Raw genomic sequence first — 20,535 nt, 5'->3', positions numbered from 1 at the left:
ACTTACACAAAGGATAAGGCCGGTGTCCATGGGATTCTTTGGTGTTTACTTCCACACCATTACCAGGAACAGTTGACCTTAGGAATAGAGAAATGGTCTTTTAAAGACTCAGTTTTGACCCCAGTTGAGGTTACCAGGTGGCTAAGTGGTAAAGAATCTGCCTGCCAATGCAGGAGACTTGGGTTCAGTTTCTGGGTTGGGAAGATCCCTTGGAAGAGGAAATGGCAACCCACTCCAGTATTCTTGCCTGGAAAATTCTATGGACAGAGGAGCCGGGCAGGCTGAAGCCCATGGGGATGTAAAGAGTCGGACACGACTGAGCACACATGCACATAGCAAGGCTACCCTGTAAGATTAGGGTGCTGTTTTATAGAATACAGTATAAGTTTCATACCAGTGGACAATATATGCCAAACTTTTTCCCAGGTAGCAGTTTATGGGTCAAGGAAACAAGAGGTAGAAGTAGGCACCTCTTTTTGTAATACCTCTTGATGTACTTGTAACATTTTGCTTTTTACCCCAGCAGTACTGGGCTCTGAAGAGACTTCCTGCTGGCCAATATGGGATCCTTTTGCTACTGGATGAACTGAACAAAAGGAGATTCTAATATTGTTAGGAGTTTGACTCTTTATAGAGAGTAGTTTTTCTGCTGCACAGTGGTAGCAGAGACGATTATGGGTAGAAAGATCTCCCTGAGAGATTCTGGAATTGCCATGTCCTGTGATGGGAGTTAATAAAAGACTGCTGCTGCTGCTGCTAAGTCACTTCAGTCGTGTCTGACTCTGTGCGACCCCATAGACGGCAGCCCACCAGGCTCCCCTGTCTCTGGGATTCTCCAGGCAAGAACACTGGAGTGGGTTGCCATTTTCTTCTCCAATGCATGAAAGTGGAAAGTGAAAGTGAAGTCGCTCAGTTGTGTCCGACTCTTAGCAACCCCATGGACTGCAGCCTGCCAGGCTCCTCCATCCATGGGATTTTCCAGGCAAGAGTACTGGAGTTGGGTGCCATTGCCTTCTCTAGGAGAGTCTTATATGGGCAAGATCATAAGAAGGGCAGATCTCTCAGACATGAGAATTTAGGTTACTATTCAGATTTTTTTAAAACCTTGAGTAGCTGAGGTGCTGGCTAAAGGTAAATGAAACATGAATTCAGTTGTGGATAAGGGACACTTCCCAGGTGGGTCACTGGTTAAGAATCCCCCTGCCAATGCAAGAGGCGCGAGTTCAATCCCTGGTCTGGGAAGACTCCACTTGCCACGGGACAACTAAGCCGGTTTGCCACGACTACTGAAGCCCACACTTTAGAACCTGTGCTCCGTAACAAGAGAAGACACTGCAACAGGAAGCCCACGCACTGCAACTAGAGAGTAGTCCCCACTTGCAGCAACGAAGACCCAGCCCAGCCAAAAAAATAAAAATAAATAAAAAAATTTAAAGATTGTGGATAAAGGAAATTATTGATATCAATTAATCATTCGTGACTACCTATGGAAATGAATATTACATCATTCAGTCATATTTCCCTCTTTCTGTTATGCTTATATTTATCTCTTGAGGTAGTTAGCTTTCTTCTTTTCTCTCCGTCCTTCTGTTTTACATGTATGTAGTATATGTAGTTATTGCTTAGCCTTCAAGTTTGATTCAGAAGTTATAGAAAGTCATATTGGGATCATGATTGGAGAAGGGAAGATCTTAGTTTGGCTCCTGGATACAGTAACTCATGTTCTTCTGTGGTGAGAAGGATACTTGTATTACGTTAGACCAGAGAATTTCTCTATTGAAGGGTAAGTAGGTGAGAGGAGTGTGTGTTAATATTACAGCTGGGAGGATGGATTCCAATGGGAGTTTATCTTCTTTGGCTTCCCAACTTCTGTGACTCCTTCCAAAGCTTAGGTAAAAATACCTACCTTGTCATTCTGGTGGGGAAGAAAAGCCTACTTCTTCCTGTGTCACAGGAAACTGAATCACTTCTATCCCAGCCCCTCTAGGAGCTAAGCTGTGGGCATGTGTGGACCCATTAGATATCCTGAGTCAGCCTTGACACAAGAAAGGGAGCAAGGAGATTTTCCTAGCAGTGGCAGCTATTGCAGCAACAAGGGATTGCTGGGCAACAGCGCTTCTGGTGGCAACTTGTGCCCAGTGCTAGCTGTGTCGGAGTCATGAGCTGTGAGGTTCATGCTGGGATAAACCTGCCAATCCAGCCTGTGCTGTGGATGATCTGGGCCACTCTAGCTGCCATGTGACCTCCTGAGCCTACTTCTCCAGTTGCTCCATGTTTTTAAAGTAAGAATTATCAGTTTCAAGAAATCTTTTTCTGCTTAATTGGCAAGACTCTATTATTTTCACCTAAGAACTGTGAGTGAGGCCACAGTACCCAACCATCAGAAAAGGACTTGAGGGACTTCCCTGGTGGTCCAGTGGCTAAGACTTCAAATGCAGGGGGCTCGGGTCAGGGAACTAGATCCCACATGCAACTAAGAATCCACATGTTGCAACTAAGACTGGGCACAGCCACATGAACAAATATTAGGGGCTTCCCGGGTAGCAGTACTGGTAAAGAACCTGCCTGTCAATGCAGGGGATGTGGGTTTGACCCCTGGGTCGGGAAGATCCCCTGGAATGTGCTGTGCTTAGTCACTCAGTCTTGTCCGACTCTTTGTGACCCCATTGACTGTAGGCTGCCAGGCTCCTCTGCCATGGGGATTCTCCAGGAAAGAATACTGCAGTGGGTTGCTATGCCCTCCTCCAGGGGATCTTCCCAAACCAGAGATCAAACCCAGGTCTCCCTCATTGGAGGCAGATTCTTTACCATCTGAGCCACCAGGGAATTCCCTGAATAGGGAATGGAAACCTGCTGAAGTATTATTGCCTGGAGAATCCCGTGGACAGAGGAGCCTGGCGAGCTACAGTCCATGGGGTCACAAAGAGTTGGACATGACGAGCACACACAAAGAAAGAAACATTTAAGCAAAGAAATATTTTTTAAAAAGGAAAGGACTTGAACTCTGAACAGGGTGGCCACTAATATTCTCTCCAGCTCATTGCTGTTTCTGTGCTTTTTTTTTGTTTGTTTGTTTTTCTGCATAGATTGTTCCTTCTCCATCTCTGAGGCAGACAAGAGAGAGTTGCAAGCTTCTGGATTTCCCCATCCAGACCAAGTCATACTGGGAATAACCCACAGGTCCTCAGCATCAGTGCAAAGTTCCAAATCCATCACAAATCCTCACTGGGAGGAGATGGCGGGTTCTAAATTGGGCTGCTGGAGCCCACACTCCTGTGAGTATGGATTGATGACCATCCCCAGAAAAGGCTGACCCACACTGTGTGCTGGGAAGACATCCCCACAGAAGTCTGCTCTGGGAGCCTGGAGTTTCTCAATTGTGAGATGCTGTGCTGTCGGCTACATCTCTCCCTCCAGGCTGATCCTTTACATCAGATGCTTTACAGGAAGAAGCACAACTCTCCCCCACCCCAGCTTCCCTATCCGCAAATACATCACTAGCTCTACAAAGAAGAGGCTCATTCAGATAACACTGCAATAACCCCACTTTCTGAGCTAAGAAGAAGACCTTTTAATAGCTGAATTGTCAAATACATAAGCACAAGCCCAGATCAGCAAGGTGATGAAATTGGAGATTTCAAAGGATTTTCTCTGGGACTCCTCTCCACCCAGACTGCTTTATCTCCAAGTTCTGATCCTGAAGTTAGATCACATACTTTGTTTTCATTGTTGGGCTCATAGGGACCAGGAAACAGGTGGGACAATTATTTTCTGCTTGTCTCTAATAAGGCTCTCAGGGAATCTGATCCCAATGGCCATGGAGGCTACTGTAAGTAACCATTTCTGGCCAACCCTGTCCCCCCTCCAAAAAACATCCTTCCTGCAAAGAAAGCTGAGGTCATGAACACTCTGCTCCTCACCTGCTCAGGACCTACCTATCCTTCCAAGCCTTTCCAAACCTTATAATAAAGAGGAGCCCTGGCCAGTTCCTCAAAGGTGAAGCACACTTGATGGCAACAGCACAAGCTTCCCCAGGTGAGATGGTAACAGTCAATATTTCTTTCTTTTTTGGGTTGTGCTGAATAGCATGTGGGATCTTAGTCCCCTGACCAGGGGTTGAACCCACACCCCCTGCAGTGGGAGCTCAGAATCTTAACCAATGGACCATCAGGGAAGTCTAAATATTTCTTTATTAATGGGTGGAGTTTTTGGAAGGACCTCCTTCATTAAATCTTCCAGATCCAGGGAGTAGGAGCTGTCCTCAGCTGGAGCCTGAGATAAACCCAATACCAACCGTTTCTCCTCTCTACGAACTACTAAGTAGGAGAAAGACTGGGAACCTTAATAGAGACACACATAGCGGCAGGGGAGGGCTGTGCATTATTTTATGTTATATTTGATATAATTTTAAAAATTAATCCAATGGGACCAGCATCATGTAGGACTGGGAGTTGGAAGTTGAGGGTGTGGGGAGTAGGGGCAGATTCGGACCGAGCAACTCTGCGTGCATGGAGTCACTTCAGTTGTGTCCGACTTTTTGTGACCCCATGGACTGTAGCCCACCAGGCTCCTCTGTCCATAGGGTTCTCCAGGCAAGAATACTGGAGTGGGTTGCCATGCCCTCCTTCAGGGGATCTTCCCAACCCAGGGATTGAACCTGCTTCTCTTATGTCTCCTGCATTGGCAGTGGGTTCTTTACCACTAGTGCCACCTGGGAAGCCCTTGAGCAACTCTGAGGGAGGGTTTATTAGCATAACTATGGTTGCTGCTGCCGCTGCTGCTGCTAAGTCGCTTCAGTCGTGTCCAACTCTGTGCGACCCCATAGACGGCAGCCCACCAGGCTCCCCCGTCCCTGGGATTCTCCAGGCAAGAGCACTGGAGTGGGTTGCCATTTCCTTCTCCAATGCATGAAAGGGAAAAGTGAAAGTGAAGTCGCTCAGTCGTGTCCAACTCTTCAGGACCCCATGGACTGCAGCCTACCAGGCTCCTCCGTCCATGGGATTTTCCAGGCAAGAGTATTGGAATCGGATGCCATTGCCTTTGCCGCTGGAGCTTTGATTATTGCACCCAAACCATTAGCTTCTAGGTTTCTGACCTCTGCTTCTCATCTCTGCATCTTAGTCCAGCCCCATGGTAGAGGCGAACCAGTCGAGAGTCTCTGAGTTCCTCCTCCTGGGGCTCTCCAGGCAGCCCCAGCAGCAGCAGCAGCTCCTCTTCCTGCTCTTCCTGACCATGTACCTGGCCACAGTCCTGGGAAACCTGCTCATCCTCCTAGCCATCATCATGGACTCCCACCTGCACATTCCCATGTACTTCTTCCTCTGCAACCTGTCCTTCGTGGACACCTGCTTCTCCTCCACCACTGTCCCCAAGGTGTTGGCCAACCATGTACTCAGGAGCCAGACCATCTCTTTCTCTGAGTGTCTGACGCAGATGTATTTTGTTTTTATGTTCATGGACATGGACAATTTCCTCCTGGCTGTGATGGCCTATGACCGCTTTGTGGCTGTATGCCACCCCTTACACTATTCAGCAAAGATGACCCCCCAGCTCTGTGCCCTGCTGGTCACTGGGTCGTGGGTCACTGCCATTCTGGACATGCTCTTGCACACCCTGCTGATGGTTCGACTCTCCTTCTGTGCAGACAATACCATCCCACATTTCTTCTGTGATGTGACCCCCCTCCTCAAACTCTCCTGCTCTGACACACACCTCAATGAGGTGATGATTCTGACTGAGGGTGCCCTGATCATGATCACCCCGTTCGTTTGCATCCTGGCTTCATATGTCCTTATCACCTGTGCTGTCCTGAGGATCCCATCCACAAAGGGGAGATGGAAAGCCTTCTCCACCTGTGGCTCCCACCTGGCTGTGGTGTTCCTCTTCTATGGCACCATCATATTTTTGTATTTCAACCCTTTGTCCTCCCACGCAGCGGAGACAGATGTAGCAGCTGGTGTGATGTTCTCTGTGGTGACCCCCATGCTGAACCCCTTCATCTACAGCCTGAGAAACCAGGACATAAAAGGGGCTCTTGGAAAAGTGATTGCTATGAAATTTTTTTCTGCTCAGTAATGAAATAGGCTAAGAAAAGCCCAAAGGGAACTAATTTCTAAGAAAATTATATTTTTATTTTTTCCATCATGTAAAACTTAAAATTTGTCTTTTAATCTTTATACTAGAAACCTATATCATGATCTTCCACTTACATATTATAATAGTCTTTCTAAACTTCTGAATAGTCTCCACAATTTTATTTTCCTTCCCTTCTGTATTTCCATCAAGTTGCTCTAGCAAAGTAAACTCACTAGTCACCCTGTTACTGAATTAAAACATAAAGGAAGTATTACTATTTAAAAGTACAACTTTATATTTTGAAAATGACTGCAGAAAATAAAACATTGATAAATAGATGGAACTGGTTAAAACATCACTGAGAAGGATGAAGGATAAAGACAAAAAATAGGGCAGTTCCCCTTAACTTCAGAGAGAGCTACGATGATATCTTTTATGAAAATGGACAGAATTTGAATCCAAGGCGATTTCTGTTTATAACAATTTTTTATATTCTTTGTAATTGTGTGTTGGTATTTTTGTCTAAAGGGATAAATGGTAAGCATTTTCCATTTTTAGTCTTATATATCCAAGAATTATTTGTAATAAGAGGGACAATACCTGTTCTTCCAAAGTCTGAAAGAAATCCCCAACCTTTGCTCCATGTATTTTTGTGCTCTATTAGATACAGGCATATTTATCTGTTTTATATAATCTTGTTTTATCTTTTTACTGTTATAAGGTATCCCTTTTATCTAGAGTAAAAACTTGTCTAATATTTTGTCTAATATTATTGTAACCATTCAGGTCTTCTGTGGTTTCTATTTGCATGACATCTCTTTGCATCCTTCTTTCAATTCAATGTGTCTTTGAATCCAGTGTGTACCCTGTAGACAACATATACTTTGATCATGTTTTTTAATCCAGTTTAATGATCTCTGACTTTTGATTGGATTTTTAACCCACTCACTTTTTTTTATGGCTGTACTGGGAAGCATGTGGGATCTTAGTTTCCTGACTAGGGATTGAACCGGTGCACCTGTGTTGGAAGCACAGAGTTTTAACCACCTGACTGCCAGTGAAGTACCCCCACTCACTTGTAATACTAATATCTACCATTTAACTTTCTGTTTTCTGTGTCCTGTGCCTTTTTTGTCTTTCCTGCTCTTTTGCATTTATTCTGTACTTTCTAATGTAGCATTTTAACACCAGTAATTTTTACTATATTTTTTGGGTTTTTTAGTGGTTGCTCTAGGATTAACTGATCATCAGCATCAGATTTATACTAGCTTAATTCCTATTGTATACAGAAATGCTTCTTCTATATGGTTTTATTCCCTCCCCATTTTAAGCATTATTATGTATTATTGGTTTACATATTGTATCAATGTTACAAACAATACATTCTTATAATTATTACCTTACTGTCTGCCATAATTTCCTTAGTCCTATAAAGCTTTATAGGACTTTGCTTCTTTGCTGTTATTGGGAACTATATTGCTTCACAGATGTTACATTTCTATGTGCTATAGGCCCAACAATACATTCAGTTCAGTTCAGTCGCTCAGTCATGTCCAAATATTTGCAACCCCATGAATTGCAGCACGCCAGGCCTCCCTGTCCATGACCAACTCCCAGAGTTTACTCAAACTCACGTCCATCGAGTCGGTGATGCCATCCAGCCATCTCATCCTCTGTCGTCCCCTTTTCCTCCTGCCCCCAATCTGTCCCAGCATCAGGGTCTTTTCCAATGAGTCAACTCTTCACATGAGGTGGCCAAAGTATTGGAGTTTCAGCCTCAGCATCAGTCCTTCCAATGAACACCCAGGACTGATCTCCTTTAGGATGGACTGGTTGGATCTCCTTGCAGTCCAAGGGACTCTCAAGAGTCTTCTCCAACACCACAGTTCAAAAGCATCAATTCTTCGGCACTCAGCTTTCTTCACAGTCCAACTCTCACATCCATACATGACCACGGGAAAAACCATAGCCCTGACTAGATGGACCTTTGTTGGCAAAGTAATGTCTCTGCTTTTGAATATGCTATCTAGATTGGTCATAACTTTCCTTCCAAGGAGTAAGCATCTTTTAATTTCATGGCTGCAATCACCATCTGCAGTGATTTTGGAGCCCAGAAGTCTGACACTATTTCCACCGTTTCCCCTTCTATTTGCCATGAAGTGATGGGACCAGATGCCATGATCTTAGTTTTCTGTATGTTGAGCTTTAAGCCAACTTTTTCACTCTCCTCTTTCATCAAGAGGCTTTTGAGTTCCTCTTCACTTTCTGCCATAAGGGTGGTGTCATCTGCATATCTGAGGTTATTGATATTTCTCCCAGCAATCCTGATTCCAGCTTGTGCTTCTTCCAGTCCAGCATTTCTCATGATGTACTCTGCATATAAGTTAAATAAGAAGGGTGACAATATACAGCCTTGACATACTCCTTTTCCTATTTGGAGCCAGTCTGTTGTTGCATGTCCAGTTCTAACTGTTGCTTCCTGACCTGCATACAGGTTTCTCAAGAGGCAGGTCAGGTGGTCTGGTATTCCCATCTCTTTCAGAATTTGCCACAGTTTATTGTGATCCACACAGTCAAAGGCTTTGGCATAGTCAATAAATTACCTACATATTATCTTATCCAATTGCTTTTAAAATTGTTAACAGCTTCTCGGGGTGCTCTCCCTGGGAACTTGACTTTGCACGCTCTACATGTGGGGCACGGAAGGCATTTGCTGGGTGTGGGGAAGGGGTAGGGTTCTTGAGAGTCACCTACCCAAACATCTTGGGGACTCTGTGGCCCAACCTTGGGCAGGGGACAGGACCCTCTCACCTCTGGGACCTCACCCTCGCCCTTTTCTGTCCAACAGTCATTTAGCCTTTGAATTTTTTTGGGTGTGCAGGTGGGTCCCTCTGCATAACTGGGTAAACCCTGGCCAGACTTGCAAATGAGTAAGAGAATAATGCTGACAGCCTGTTTTGTCCCTTATTTTAAAGGGTACAGTAGGCTTGAAATACACAACATGGATAAAGGCCTGTTTTAATGTGGCTTTTAAGTGTTGGGGTTCCTTTTTCTATCTTGGACTACGACTCAAGACAACTGTATCATAAAACATCCTTCTCTTAGTATGCTTTGTACCACAACAAAGTTTAGAACCACGTATTTTAAATGTAACAACAACAAAAAAGAGCAACAGGCAGAAAGGAAGAAACAAAACTATTATTTATAGATGGTATAATTTTTAATCACAAATTTTAACAGAACCGAGAAATTACTGAAAATTACATTCACAGAAGTAGCTAGTTTTGCAAATATATAATTAAGAATAACTTTCCTATGCAAGAGCAATAACCAACTAGAAAAATACAATTGGGGGAAAAAAAACAACTATTTACAAAAACAAAATTTTGTGAAGAACTTACCTGAAGAAAATTAGAAAAAAACATACTCAGAATACTCTAATCAATGGAAGGTAGGTTTCTGGATGGGAACAAAACGTGTAAAGGTAATTTTCCACCACTAGTGTACAGGATTTGGCCTATTCCAATCCAGATACCAAATTACAACCTAAGGAAATCTAAGAGAAGCAAGACTGATGGAGAATCTGAAAACGACACATCATAGGATGGGTCCTGTGAAGGCACCGCTGGCCTTGCCTCCGGCAGACAAGTCAGGAAAGTGTGGGTACCAGGAAGCCACAGAGAACAAATGTCCACTACAATGAGGACACTGGAACCCTATCTCCTGAGGGGTAATGTGAGCGAGCCACTGGAGAGATAATGTCTAAAAGTAAAACACTATGCTTGTGAGGTAGTGACCACCCATTGCCAAAGGTCTGATGTGAACTAAACAAATGTCAAGGTTCTTGACCAGCCACGGATCCAAGCCTATGTCTTCTTCCCCCTCTGTACGTTCCTGGGGTTTCCTTCCTGGCAGGTTTTCCTGACTCAACAGAGGGACAAAATTCAGAAGTTTTTCCAGGAGCAGGGCTGGGTGGCCAGGCCTGAGTGACCCAAACTTCTTCCGGCAAGGCAAAGGCATGAGAGAGCTGTTTGAGCAATTAACAGCTGCACAAAATACAATAAGAACAGCAGACACTTTTAAATTACACTGTGAAGAGGATTTCTGTAAACATCACTTTTCACCACAAACTGCAAGTTATTGAAATTGATCATTAGTTTTTAGATCACATACAAATGATGGAGTAAGTCTTTGACATTCAGTTGCTGTGTTTTCCTATATTCCAAAGTAAACAATCCCTTTCATCTCAAGCTTTCAGGGTATCTTTAGATGGTGATATGAATGGCTGATAAAAGCTGTTGACTTATTACCAAGTCAGCAGTTTGGTTCTTTTAGGGGAACAGTTTCAGATAAGGATCTTTACATTATTTCTCAGGTGTGAATTCCTATGTGTGTGTGTGGGAGGAATGGAATATTCTGATACTTTCAGTACACTTATCAGTCATCACCTTAAAGTAAACAGCCCCCAGACTTGTATTTCAAAGCCTTTTTTGGGAAAGGGATCTGTGAGCTGTACATTGTTGCGTAAGTTCACAAAAGAAAGCTCTCTGTCCAAAAAGCCTGGTTGCTAACTGAGGTATAGCCCTTGAGGATGTTTTGTTTTCCCTGTGAATTTTCTAAAAACTTGAGGTTTCAGCAAACTTGAATATTTATCCGATTTTGGCTATAATGAGGTTTTCTTATCTGTAACTTTTCAGACAGCCTGGCAATTCAGAATTATTTATGGAATATTTCAGTTTGAGGGGGTATCATCAGACCTTTCCCTCATGTCACTTCTGTTTTCGGGTCTTACATGCTGAGTGGGTTTTTTCATGCCGGGTACAGTTCGACAGCCGACCAAATCTTCTCCCACACTTTTTACAACCATATGGCCTCTTGGCCTTATGACTCTGCAAGTGAATCACAAACTCTTTGTTTTCTGGGAAGGTTTTCCCACATTCTGGACACTTAAGTATCTTTTCCCTTATATGGATTCCTTCATGGCGACTTCGATGAGAATTCTGACGGAAGTTTTTCCCACACTGAGAACATGAATAAGGCTTCTCTCCTGTATGGATTCTCTCATGCTTATTAAGGTTTGTTTTATGATTAAAGCTTTTCCCACAGTGACTGCAGTCATAGGGCTTTTCTCCAGTGTGAGTCCTCTGGTGGGAAATAAGGTAAGAACTCTCATTAAATTGTTTCCCACACAGTGGACAAGTATACCATCTTCTTGTTCTACGATTTCGGGTAAGTGCGATAACATTAATATCCACGTATTTTGAGAGTTCCTCTAGAGGAGTATCATTTTCAATGGTAACTAAAAGATTTCTCATTTTCCTTTCCTTTGGAATAGATGTATTTAATCTTTCTTCTTTTTGGCAATCTGGAGACTGCTCAGGGACCATGGAACAATCCATTTCATCACAGTCTGAAGACTCTTCTCTATGATCTTCATCCTCTACAGGTTCTGTCTGAAGCTCTTCACCCTCAGGATTACTGCCACTGACTGTTGAAACAGAGAGAAAATATAATAAGTTTTGAGGGATATGATACCATGCAGGAAAACCCAAGTTATATTTCTCATGAGACCACAACCTTGAAAATAAGAAATCTGACGGGCAAACAGTTGCCATCAACACTTCCTCATCCTTACTGAGGATGGGATACATGACTGATAAATCTTCCCTTACCCATAATGAAAGCACATAGTCCTCTCTCTTTTTTTTTTTAATGAAATGTGTGGAACTAGACTGAAAGATTTCCATGTCTGTTTTCTGAATAGGCACCAATTACTCAACAAGTTCATACTGATCTTATATTATGTGTAAATCACTGAGCTAATAAGGACCAGGGGGTGAAGGACATAAATATTTTTTTTTAAGACATAAATATTAAAAGGTACTACTTGTAATCTTTAGGAGGCTAGTAAGTAAATGGTAAGATGAGTTACTTCCAGGTTTTCACTATATTATAGTATTAGCTAATATTATAACATCCAATATAGTGAAAAACTGCAAACAATTCAAATGACCACAACTAAAGGAGGCAAAGTATTTTCACACAGTGTATTATTTTTTAGGATATAAAAGGATTACTACAGCGAACTTTCCTGGCAATCCAGTGGTTAAGAATCTGTGCTTACACTGAATTTGATCCCTTGTCAGGGAACTAAAGATCCTGCATGCTGCACAGTGTAGCCAAAGAGAAAAAATGATCTACATTAAAAAAAAGACTACTACAATTGATAAAATGAAAACTATGGTAGAAGTCAATGGTTGTCATTTTTCAAGGGAGAATGGAAACTAGTGACTGAACAGGATCACAAGAGGGATATCTGGGGTATTAGTTGATTTTAGACAAATGTGTTCATTTTGTGGAAATCTGAGCTGTATACTTAGGACTTGTATTTCCAAAAAAAGCCTATGTAAAATGACAGATTACAGCACTTGCTCTGGCAGCACATATACTAAAATGGGAAAGATACAGAGAAGACTAGCATGGCCCCTGTGCAAGGATGACACGCAAATTTGTGAAGAGTTCCATTAAAAAAAAAAAAACAAACACCAGATTACAAAGACTAGGTAACAAAGCAAAAAAAAAAAAGTATGCTATGAACAGGTGGAATGACAAGGGACTTTGCCTGACTCTGGGCAACTTAGTGAAATTAAAGGATGACATCAACCACTTTAGATAATGTGACTGATCCTAAAGCCAGAATGTGAATCTCTGCTGGATTTAGCACTTTCACACCAATAGATTTCTTTTTTAAAAAATTATTTCATTTAATGATCCCCTTAGGATAATGAAAATGTTGGGCCAAAGCACAGGACAATTTTTTTTTTTTACTGCAGCTCTTAAGATGAACTGACATACTGCTTTCCAAAGGAACTGTACAGATTTCAATATAACCATCAACATGTGGCTAGGTATCAATTTTAACTAATCTTGCTGGTAGTAGATATAATTTTCAAATATTTAATAGGTATAAAATGGTTTCTCATTGTAGCTTTATTTTGCACTTTGATTATTGCAAACTAATAATTTATCTATTGGCTGACACATTTATAAATTTAAATAAATTTTATAGCACTTCCCTGGTGACCCAGGGATTGAGAATCTACCTGCCAATGCACGGGACATGGGTTCGATCCCTAGTCCAGGAAGATCTCACATGCCGAGGAGCAACCAAGCCTGTGCACCACAACTACAGAGCCCAAGCACCCTACAGCCCATGCTCCGCAATAAGAGAAGACACTGCATTGGGAAGCCCGAGCACTGCAACAGAGAAAGCTAGCCTGCAGCAACAAAGACCCAATGGAGCCAAAAATAAATAAAAATGCATAAATTGTATATATTATAAATCTTAATCTCTTTATCATTGATATTTTTTAAATTAAATTCTTTTTCTATAATAACCCCACAACTTAAAACCAGAAAATCAGTCTTTTAAAATCCAATAAATTTCTATTGTTTTCTGGCCATTCTTTTATGACTTATTTTTATTTAACTCTGATACTTTTGAAGTTCAGTATCACACTGTTTGTTGTTCGTAACATGTCTAATATTGGTAGAGTTAGTCAGAACATTCACTTCTTTCACCAATTTGACAGAGTACATTTACAGTATAAGTCTGGAGGGCAGGCACTGATATCTTTACCTGATTTTAGTTTTCCCATTTAGACCTGTTTCTCTCCAATATTCAAAAAATCTCTTCTATTTACCATATAAAACATCTCTCTATATTACTCCTATGTTATAGTCATTCTGAAGGAGAGCTCTCATTATTTTGTGTTTAAGAATGCTACTGATAATTATTTATTTATTCCTACTGACCTACTGTAAAACTATTAAATATTATAATGTTTTAATTGATCCTTTAAAATTTTCTAAATATAAATCACATTTTGATTCCCCCTCTTTTCCAATATTTATTCTCCCTAATCCCTTTTTCTTATAAACATTAGGTTAAATTAAAGAACTAAATATCTGTTTTGAGAACAATTAACTGAAACTCAACTGCATTTTACATTCCTTTATTGTACTAACTTTAAAAATAGAGAAGAATTTTAGTAGCTGATATATTTATATGGCTCTAAATCAAAATACGAAAATTACACTGAAAAGCCTTACTTTAATCCCTGTCTCATTCCAATCCCAAAGAAAGAAAGGCAATGCCAAAGAATGTTCAACCCCATAGTTGCATTCATCTCACATGCTACCCAAGTAATGCTCAAAATTCCTTAAGCTAGGCTTCAACAGTATGTGAACTGAGAATTTCCAGATGTTCAAGCTGGATTTAGAAAAAACAGAGGAACCAGAGATCAAATTGCCAAGATCTGGTGGATCGTAGAAAAACATCTACTTCTGTTTCATTGACTACGCTGAAGCTTTTGACTGTGTGGCTCACAACAAACTGTGGAAAATTCCTAAAAGAGATGGGAATACCAGACCACCTTACCTGCCTCCTGAGAAATCTGTATGCATGTCAAGAAGCAACAGTTAGAACCAGACATGGAACAACAGACTGGTTCCAAATTGGGAAAGGAATATGTCGAGGCTGTATATTGTCACCCTGCTTATTTAACTTATATACAGAGTACATCATGTGAAATGCTGGTCTGGATGAAGCACAAATTGAAATCAAGATTGCCAGGAGAAATATCAATAACCTCAGATATGCAGATGACACCACCCTTATGGCAGAAAACTAAGAAGAACTAAAGAGCCTCTTGATGAAAGTGAAAGAGCAGAGTGAAAAAGTTGGCTTAAAACTCAACATTCAAAAAATGTAAGATCATGGCATCCGGTCCCATCACTTCATGGCAAATAGATGGGGAAACAATGGAAACAATGACAGACTTCATTTACTTGGGCTCCAAAATCACTGCAGATGGTGACTGTGGCCATGAAATTAAAAGACCCTTGCTCCTTGGAAGAAAAGCTATGACCAACCTAGACAGCATATTAAAAAGCAGAGACGTTACTTTGTCGACAAAGGTCCATCTAGTCAAAGCTATAGTTTTTCCAGTAGTCATGTACGTACCTAGAATTTACTACACTTTATCTGTTTAAATATTTATTTTGTCATAAAAAGTTTAAAAATTTTTATGTATTTACCTTACTGATCTTTTAAGACTTCTAGATTTTTGAGTCTTTATCAGAAAAGTCATCCTATCCCATGGTTATAAAGGAATTCACCCACATGCTCTAATTGTTTTTTAAAAAACATTTAAAATCTTTGACCCACCTGGAGTTCTTGGTGTGCAAAGTAAGATATGACTCACCAAGAGGCTAAGTTTTCATTGGACCTTTTATCAAAAAGTCCCTCTTTACCTTGCTGACTGGGGATTCCAACTTTATCACAAACTAATCCCCATGTGTATTTGAAGCTATTTCTGCACTTCTTCGGAGAAGGCAATGGCACCCCACTCCAGTACTCTTGCCTGGAAAATCCCATGGATGGAGGAGCCTGGTGGGCTGCAGTCCATGGGGTCACGAAGAGTTGGACACGACTGAGTGACTTCACTTTCACTTTTCACTTTCATGCATTAGAGAAGGAAATGGCAACCCACTCCACTGTTCTTGCCTGGAGAATCCCAGGGATGGGGGACCCTGGTGGGCTGCCGTCTCTGGGGTCACACAGAGTCGGACACGACTGAAGTGGCTTAGCAGCAGCAGCAGCTGCACTTCTTATTCCATCCCACTGGTCTAGCTACTCACATGCCAAAACTATATATTGTTTTCATGAAAGGTTTTAGAGGCTGCTTAAACACTTGGTAGGCTATAACTCTCCTGCCTCACTGCTCTTCTTTCCAATTTTCCTGGTTATTTGCAGTTATTTTTCCACTTGAATTTGAAATCACACTGTCCAATTCCAGGGGGGGAAATCCTATTGGTTTTAGTAAAGGTACTCATTGAATTCATAAATTAATTTCGGGAGAACTGACCTTTTCAGTATTAAATCTTTCTAACCAAGAACATGATATTTCTTTCCATTCATTCAAATTTACTTTTGTGTCCTTTCAAAGTGTTTTATTTTCCTCATCATTTTTGTACATTTCTTAAGTTTATTTCTAGATGCTTAATCTTTTTTTGTTCCTAATGCATATCTTCTAAATCACTAGTCTCCAACCTTTCTGGAACCAGGGACTGGCTTCATGGGAAGATAATTTTTCCATGGACAATTTGGGTAGGAGGGTGGGTTTCAGGATGATTTAACCACATTATACTTATTGTGCACTTTACATCAGCCCCATCTCAGATCATCAGGCATTAGATCCTGGAGGTTGGGGACCCCTGTTCTAAATGACTGTATTTCCATAAATGATTTCTGTATAAAAATTTTACATCTCATTGCCTTACTGAATCAGAGAAGGCAATGGCACCCCACTCCAGTACTCCTGCCTGGAAAATCCCATGGACGGAGGAGCCTGGTAGACTGAGGTCCATGGGGTTGCTAGGAGTCGGACACGACTGTGTAACTTTCAAGTAGACAACCTGAGCGACTTCACTTTCACTTTTCACTTTCATGCATTGGAGAAGGAAATGGCAAGCCACTCCAGTGTTCTTGCCTGGAGAATCCCAGGGACGGGGGAGCCTGGTGGGCTGCTGTCTCTGGGGTCACAGAGTCAGACACGATTGAAGGGACTTAGCAGCAGCAGCAGCAGCCTTACTGAATACACCTATTATGTGTAATAAGTTTTCAGACATTCTCTAGAATTTTCCAGCTACACATTTATATCTTATGTAAATAGATGTAGTTTTATCTTTCTCTTAAATTCTTGTATGTTTAGTTTCTTTCTCATTTAACTGTACTAGCTAACACCTGAAAAGAAGGTGAAAGTGTCAGTTGCTCAGTCATGTCCGACTCTTTGCAACCCCATAGACTATAGCCTGCTAGGTTCCTCTGTCCGTGGGATTCTCCAGGCAAGAATACTAGAGTGGGTAGCCATTCCCTTCTCCAGAGGGTCTTCCCAAGCCAGGGATTGAACCCAGGACTCTTGAATTGCAGGCAGACTCTTTACCATCTGAGACACCAGGGAGGCCACCCAAAACACAATGTTAAATAGTAGTAGTGATAGTGGGCTTTGCTGTTGTATCCTAATTCTAGTGGGAATGCCTTTCAGTGTTTCCCATTAAAGATGATAATGGTGGGACTTCCCCGGTGGTTTAGTGGTTAAGACTTTGTCCTCCCAATACAGGGGGCCCAGACTCAATCCTTGTCAGGGAACTAGATACCGCATGCGGCAACTAAGAGTTCACATGTTGCAAGTAAGACTTGATGCAGCCAAATAAATTATTAAAAAAAAAACAACCCTGCTCTACTACTTACTGCTGTGTGACCTTCAGCAAATTTAACTTTTCTCTACTTCAGTTCCATCACCTATAACATAACAATGATTCCTATACCCCACAGTGCTATCATGAGAATTACATGAGATAATAAATGCACGTAAAGTACTTAGAATAGTGTCTAGCACATACTGGCATACATGTGCTTAACAAATGCTAGATAATACTTCCATCAAAAATGGGATATATTTTCTCTTACACTAGTAGGCTTCACAGCTATTGAACACCAATGACAAAATGAGACTTAAAAAAGAATTATCAAGTGTCCAATGAAAACAGTGATGTAAAATGTATCTGTTGAGAATACCACTGGATGCAGAAAGTGGATTCAGAAACAGTATGCGTGCGTTTTCTGTTTAAATGTTTGATGTTAGCACATTAGCCACAGGTCTTGATTACCAAGAGAGATGCCCTCCACCCTTGCTGCCCCAAAGATACAGGAAAAATGGCCACTCACAGCTGGAGAAGGCTCTGCCACATATAATAAAACAAAAATATGCATGTGAACATGTACTTAGCTGGTGTGACCAGTGTCTCAAAAAAAAATTTGAGATGAAACAGAATCATGCTTTTCCCATAGCCTTCAATCTAAACTTACAAGGGACTTGATTTCTTACCCAGTAACATCATCTCCCCAATGCTGTCTTCTTCCATCTCTGAGGTGGGCTGCTGAGCAGGATCCAGGCTTACACATTCTTCTTGGGAGTGAAATACATTCAAATCCTCAAAGACCACCAGTTTCTGAAAGAACAACAGGCCCCTTTCCTCTTAGTAACAGAGGTTCCTTGACAGCCTCGCTGTTAAGAAAGACTGAGACACAAAGATTGGGGAAGGGATGGTGAAAGGGATCTACAAGTCTCACGCAGACGGGAAAGCCAGGCTCAGAGAGAAGCCAGAGGAAAAACAGAACACAGCTGTCTAAGAAGGCAGTGAAGAATGAGCCCAGTCTCCCTGCTGACTCCCTAGAGTGTGTTTTTATACGTGGGAGGGCTGCGAGAGCAGAGAGGGCGATGCACCCAAACAGTGAACAGGAAAGCTGAACCCACCTCAGATTCAGATTTCAGACACAGAGATACTGTCTCCTGTTTCTGCTGGATTTCTTCTCTAGGTAGAAGCTTCACTAAGGGGCGAGGTTGCCCTGGGGAAAGAGGAAGCTGCAGTTAAAGGAAAGTCAGTGACTCTAATACAAAGATTCTACCCACATTTTGAAGCCAGATCATTGCTTCGGTAGGTAACTCATAGTTTTTTCTGCTCCTACGAGCCCAGTCAGAGGTCAAGCCTCAAACCACAGGGTCTTGAACCTACATGGCGTCTTTTCATTAAAAAAAAAAGGTGATTCCCCTAAGCACCTTTTAAAGTTTCCATTACCACTAAGGGGAAGGTTGGGGTAAAGTCTGAAGATGTCCATAGCAAGCACAAAAGTTTACAAGATTCCACATAAGCTGAAGTCAATTCAATAATTCATCAACGTTTCTTTATCGTAAAAATATACTCCCCAGGCTTCCCTGGCAGTTCAGTGTATAAGATTCCACCTTTCTAACGCAGGGGGCGCAGATTTGATCCCTCGTTGGGGAACTAAGATCCCACATGCTGCATGTTATGGCAAAAAAAAAAAAGATTCCCCCTCCCCAATGTGTGAGTAAAAGTGACACTACAAAAAAAGTTAGTCTATTCTATGGCTTTACACACACTTAGCAAATCACTCAAACCCAGCTTGAAGGAAAAAAAAACAAACAAACTCCCTCTTCCTGGCATGTTGACTTATTGGAATCAACTCCTTGTTTCAACACCCACCTTCCTAACTTGAATTCCCTATTACTATGGAAGCCTAGCTCAATCTCCAGTACCACCCTCTTTCTTCTAGTGAAACAGTATATGCTTCTTACCTCTATTCTGAAGGTTTGAGCTCACATCCTTGACAATAACCAAGGTCTCCTTGATTTTCTGACTGGGTTGGACTAAGCTTGGCTTGGGCAAGAAGGTGAGGAAGTGCTCCAGAACCAGTTGGTGGATGGTCTTGGGTCCACTAGTAGCATCTCGAAGTAGGTCTTGGCCCAGCTTGGAGTTGGGAGGGACTCTCAGTATAAAGGACCGCTTTGGCTTGGGGGGCATAGGGACCACTTTTGCAGCCATCGTGCTTTGAAATCACACACCACACTTGTTTCTGCAGAGCTTCAAGAGCCACCTCTTACTGGAGAAAACCTGTCAGTCAGCTGTAGATGAGAGAAACCATGGGTCAGGCTGAGCATACCTCTACTCCAATATGTTTCTTGGGCAGTAAGGCCACGTGAAATCTACATCAGTAAGGAAAGATAAGCTGGGGTAGGGAACTCACAACTGAAAGGAAGACCCCTGAACCTGATACTCTCAGCAAGACCTGAAAGGAATATCCTGCGAATGGAAGCTGATGTCCAAACCTCAACGGAGCAAAGACAACCGGCAGAAGACCAAGGGTCTTCCTCACGATAATGTGAAGGGCAAACTCCATTAGGAAAAATGGTTTCACTCACGCTGGAAAAAAAAAGGGGGGGGGAAGGGACAAAAGACAGGAAATCCGAGGTTCAATAACGAGGGCATCTGGTTAGAGGTCAGCTTGGCCACTGAACCTGGCCTCATCGTAGCCCTTGTACCTCATGTCCCTAGGATGTCCTTCAGGGGGCAGTTGGCCCAAGGAGCAACCGCAAGGCTGCATGAGAGGGTCTACATGTGGCCAGCCGACTGTTTTCCGCCCTCAAAGTCTTGTAAGAGGAACAGGGGGCATCCCAGTAGGGCCCACCGGGCCAGGCCCACTCTGCAGCCTCTCCCACTGGCCAAGGAGCATCTTCACCGCAAAGCCCAGCTGGCGGCATTGCCTGGGGTGCGCTCCAGCAATGGCCCCTGTTTCGCTCCCTAGAGGCCGCCTCAGTCTGGTTCCCGCCCTCCCGGAGCCCCTCACCTTTTGGGGTTCTGCTGTGCCTGGGCGCACGCTGGGGACAACCCCGGACCCAGACTCAGGGGGGAGACTGGGAAACTAGGCGCGAGAGGCCCAGCCCAACCCTCGCCCTTCGGGGTGTCCTCACTGTCAGCCAGCTATTATTTGTGTGAGCTGCGGTTAGTTGGTGAGGACGACCGGGACGCGGTGTCTTC

The 20,535-nt window shown here is 42.5% G+C and overlaps 1 protein-coding gene, 1 non-coding gene and 1 pseudogene across 2 annotated transcripts; 2 read left to right on the top strand and 1 right to left on the bottom strand.

Annotated features, from left to right (window-relative positions):
- The first annotated feature begins 5,130 nt into the window (after positions 1 to 5,130).
- Positions 5,131 to 6,088, top strand: LOC147345545 (olfactory receptor 1F1-like; annotated as a pseudogene).
- A 3,188-nt stretch (positions 6,089 to 9,276) lies between these two features.
- ZNF200 (zinc finger protein 200) lies at positions 9,277 to 20,524 on the bottom strand. The gene is made up of 5 exons (XM_086376129.1): positions 20,345 to 20,524; positions 19,296 to 19,622; positions 18,456 to 18,547; positions 18,027 to 18,150; positions 9,277 to 11,563 (listed from the first exon to the last, which is right to left on the bottom strand). Exons 2-5 carry the CDS (start codon positions 19,540 to 19,542, stop codon positions 10,845 to 10,847), a joined length of 1,182 nt encoding a protein of 393 aa, XP_086232255.1. The 5' UTR covers positions 19,543 to 19,622; positions 20,345 to 20,524; the 3' UTR covers positions 9,277 to 10,844.
- LOC147345544 (U6 spliceosomal RNA) lies at positions 12,504 to 12,606 on the top strand. The gene has a single exon (XR_015155110.1). It is a non-coding gene; the product is annotated as a U6 spliceosomal RNA (small nuclear RNA).
- Positions 20,525 to 20,535: the final 11 nt, after the last annotated feature.

Source organism: Bos grunniens, chromosome 25 (assembly GCF_055505025.1).
Source record: "Bos grunniens cultivar Pamir isolate PY7600 chromosome 25, Bosgru_T2T1.0, whole genome shotgun sequence".
In the NCBI taxonomy this organism is placed as follows: Eukaryota; Metazoa; Chordata; class Mammalia; order Artiodactyla; family Bovidae; genus Bos; species Bos grunniens.
This window is presented reverse-complemented; position numbering and strand designations above follow the sequence as displayed.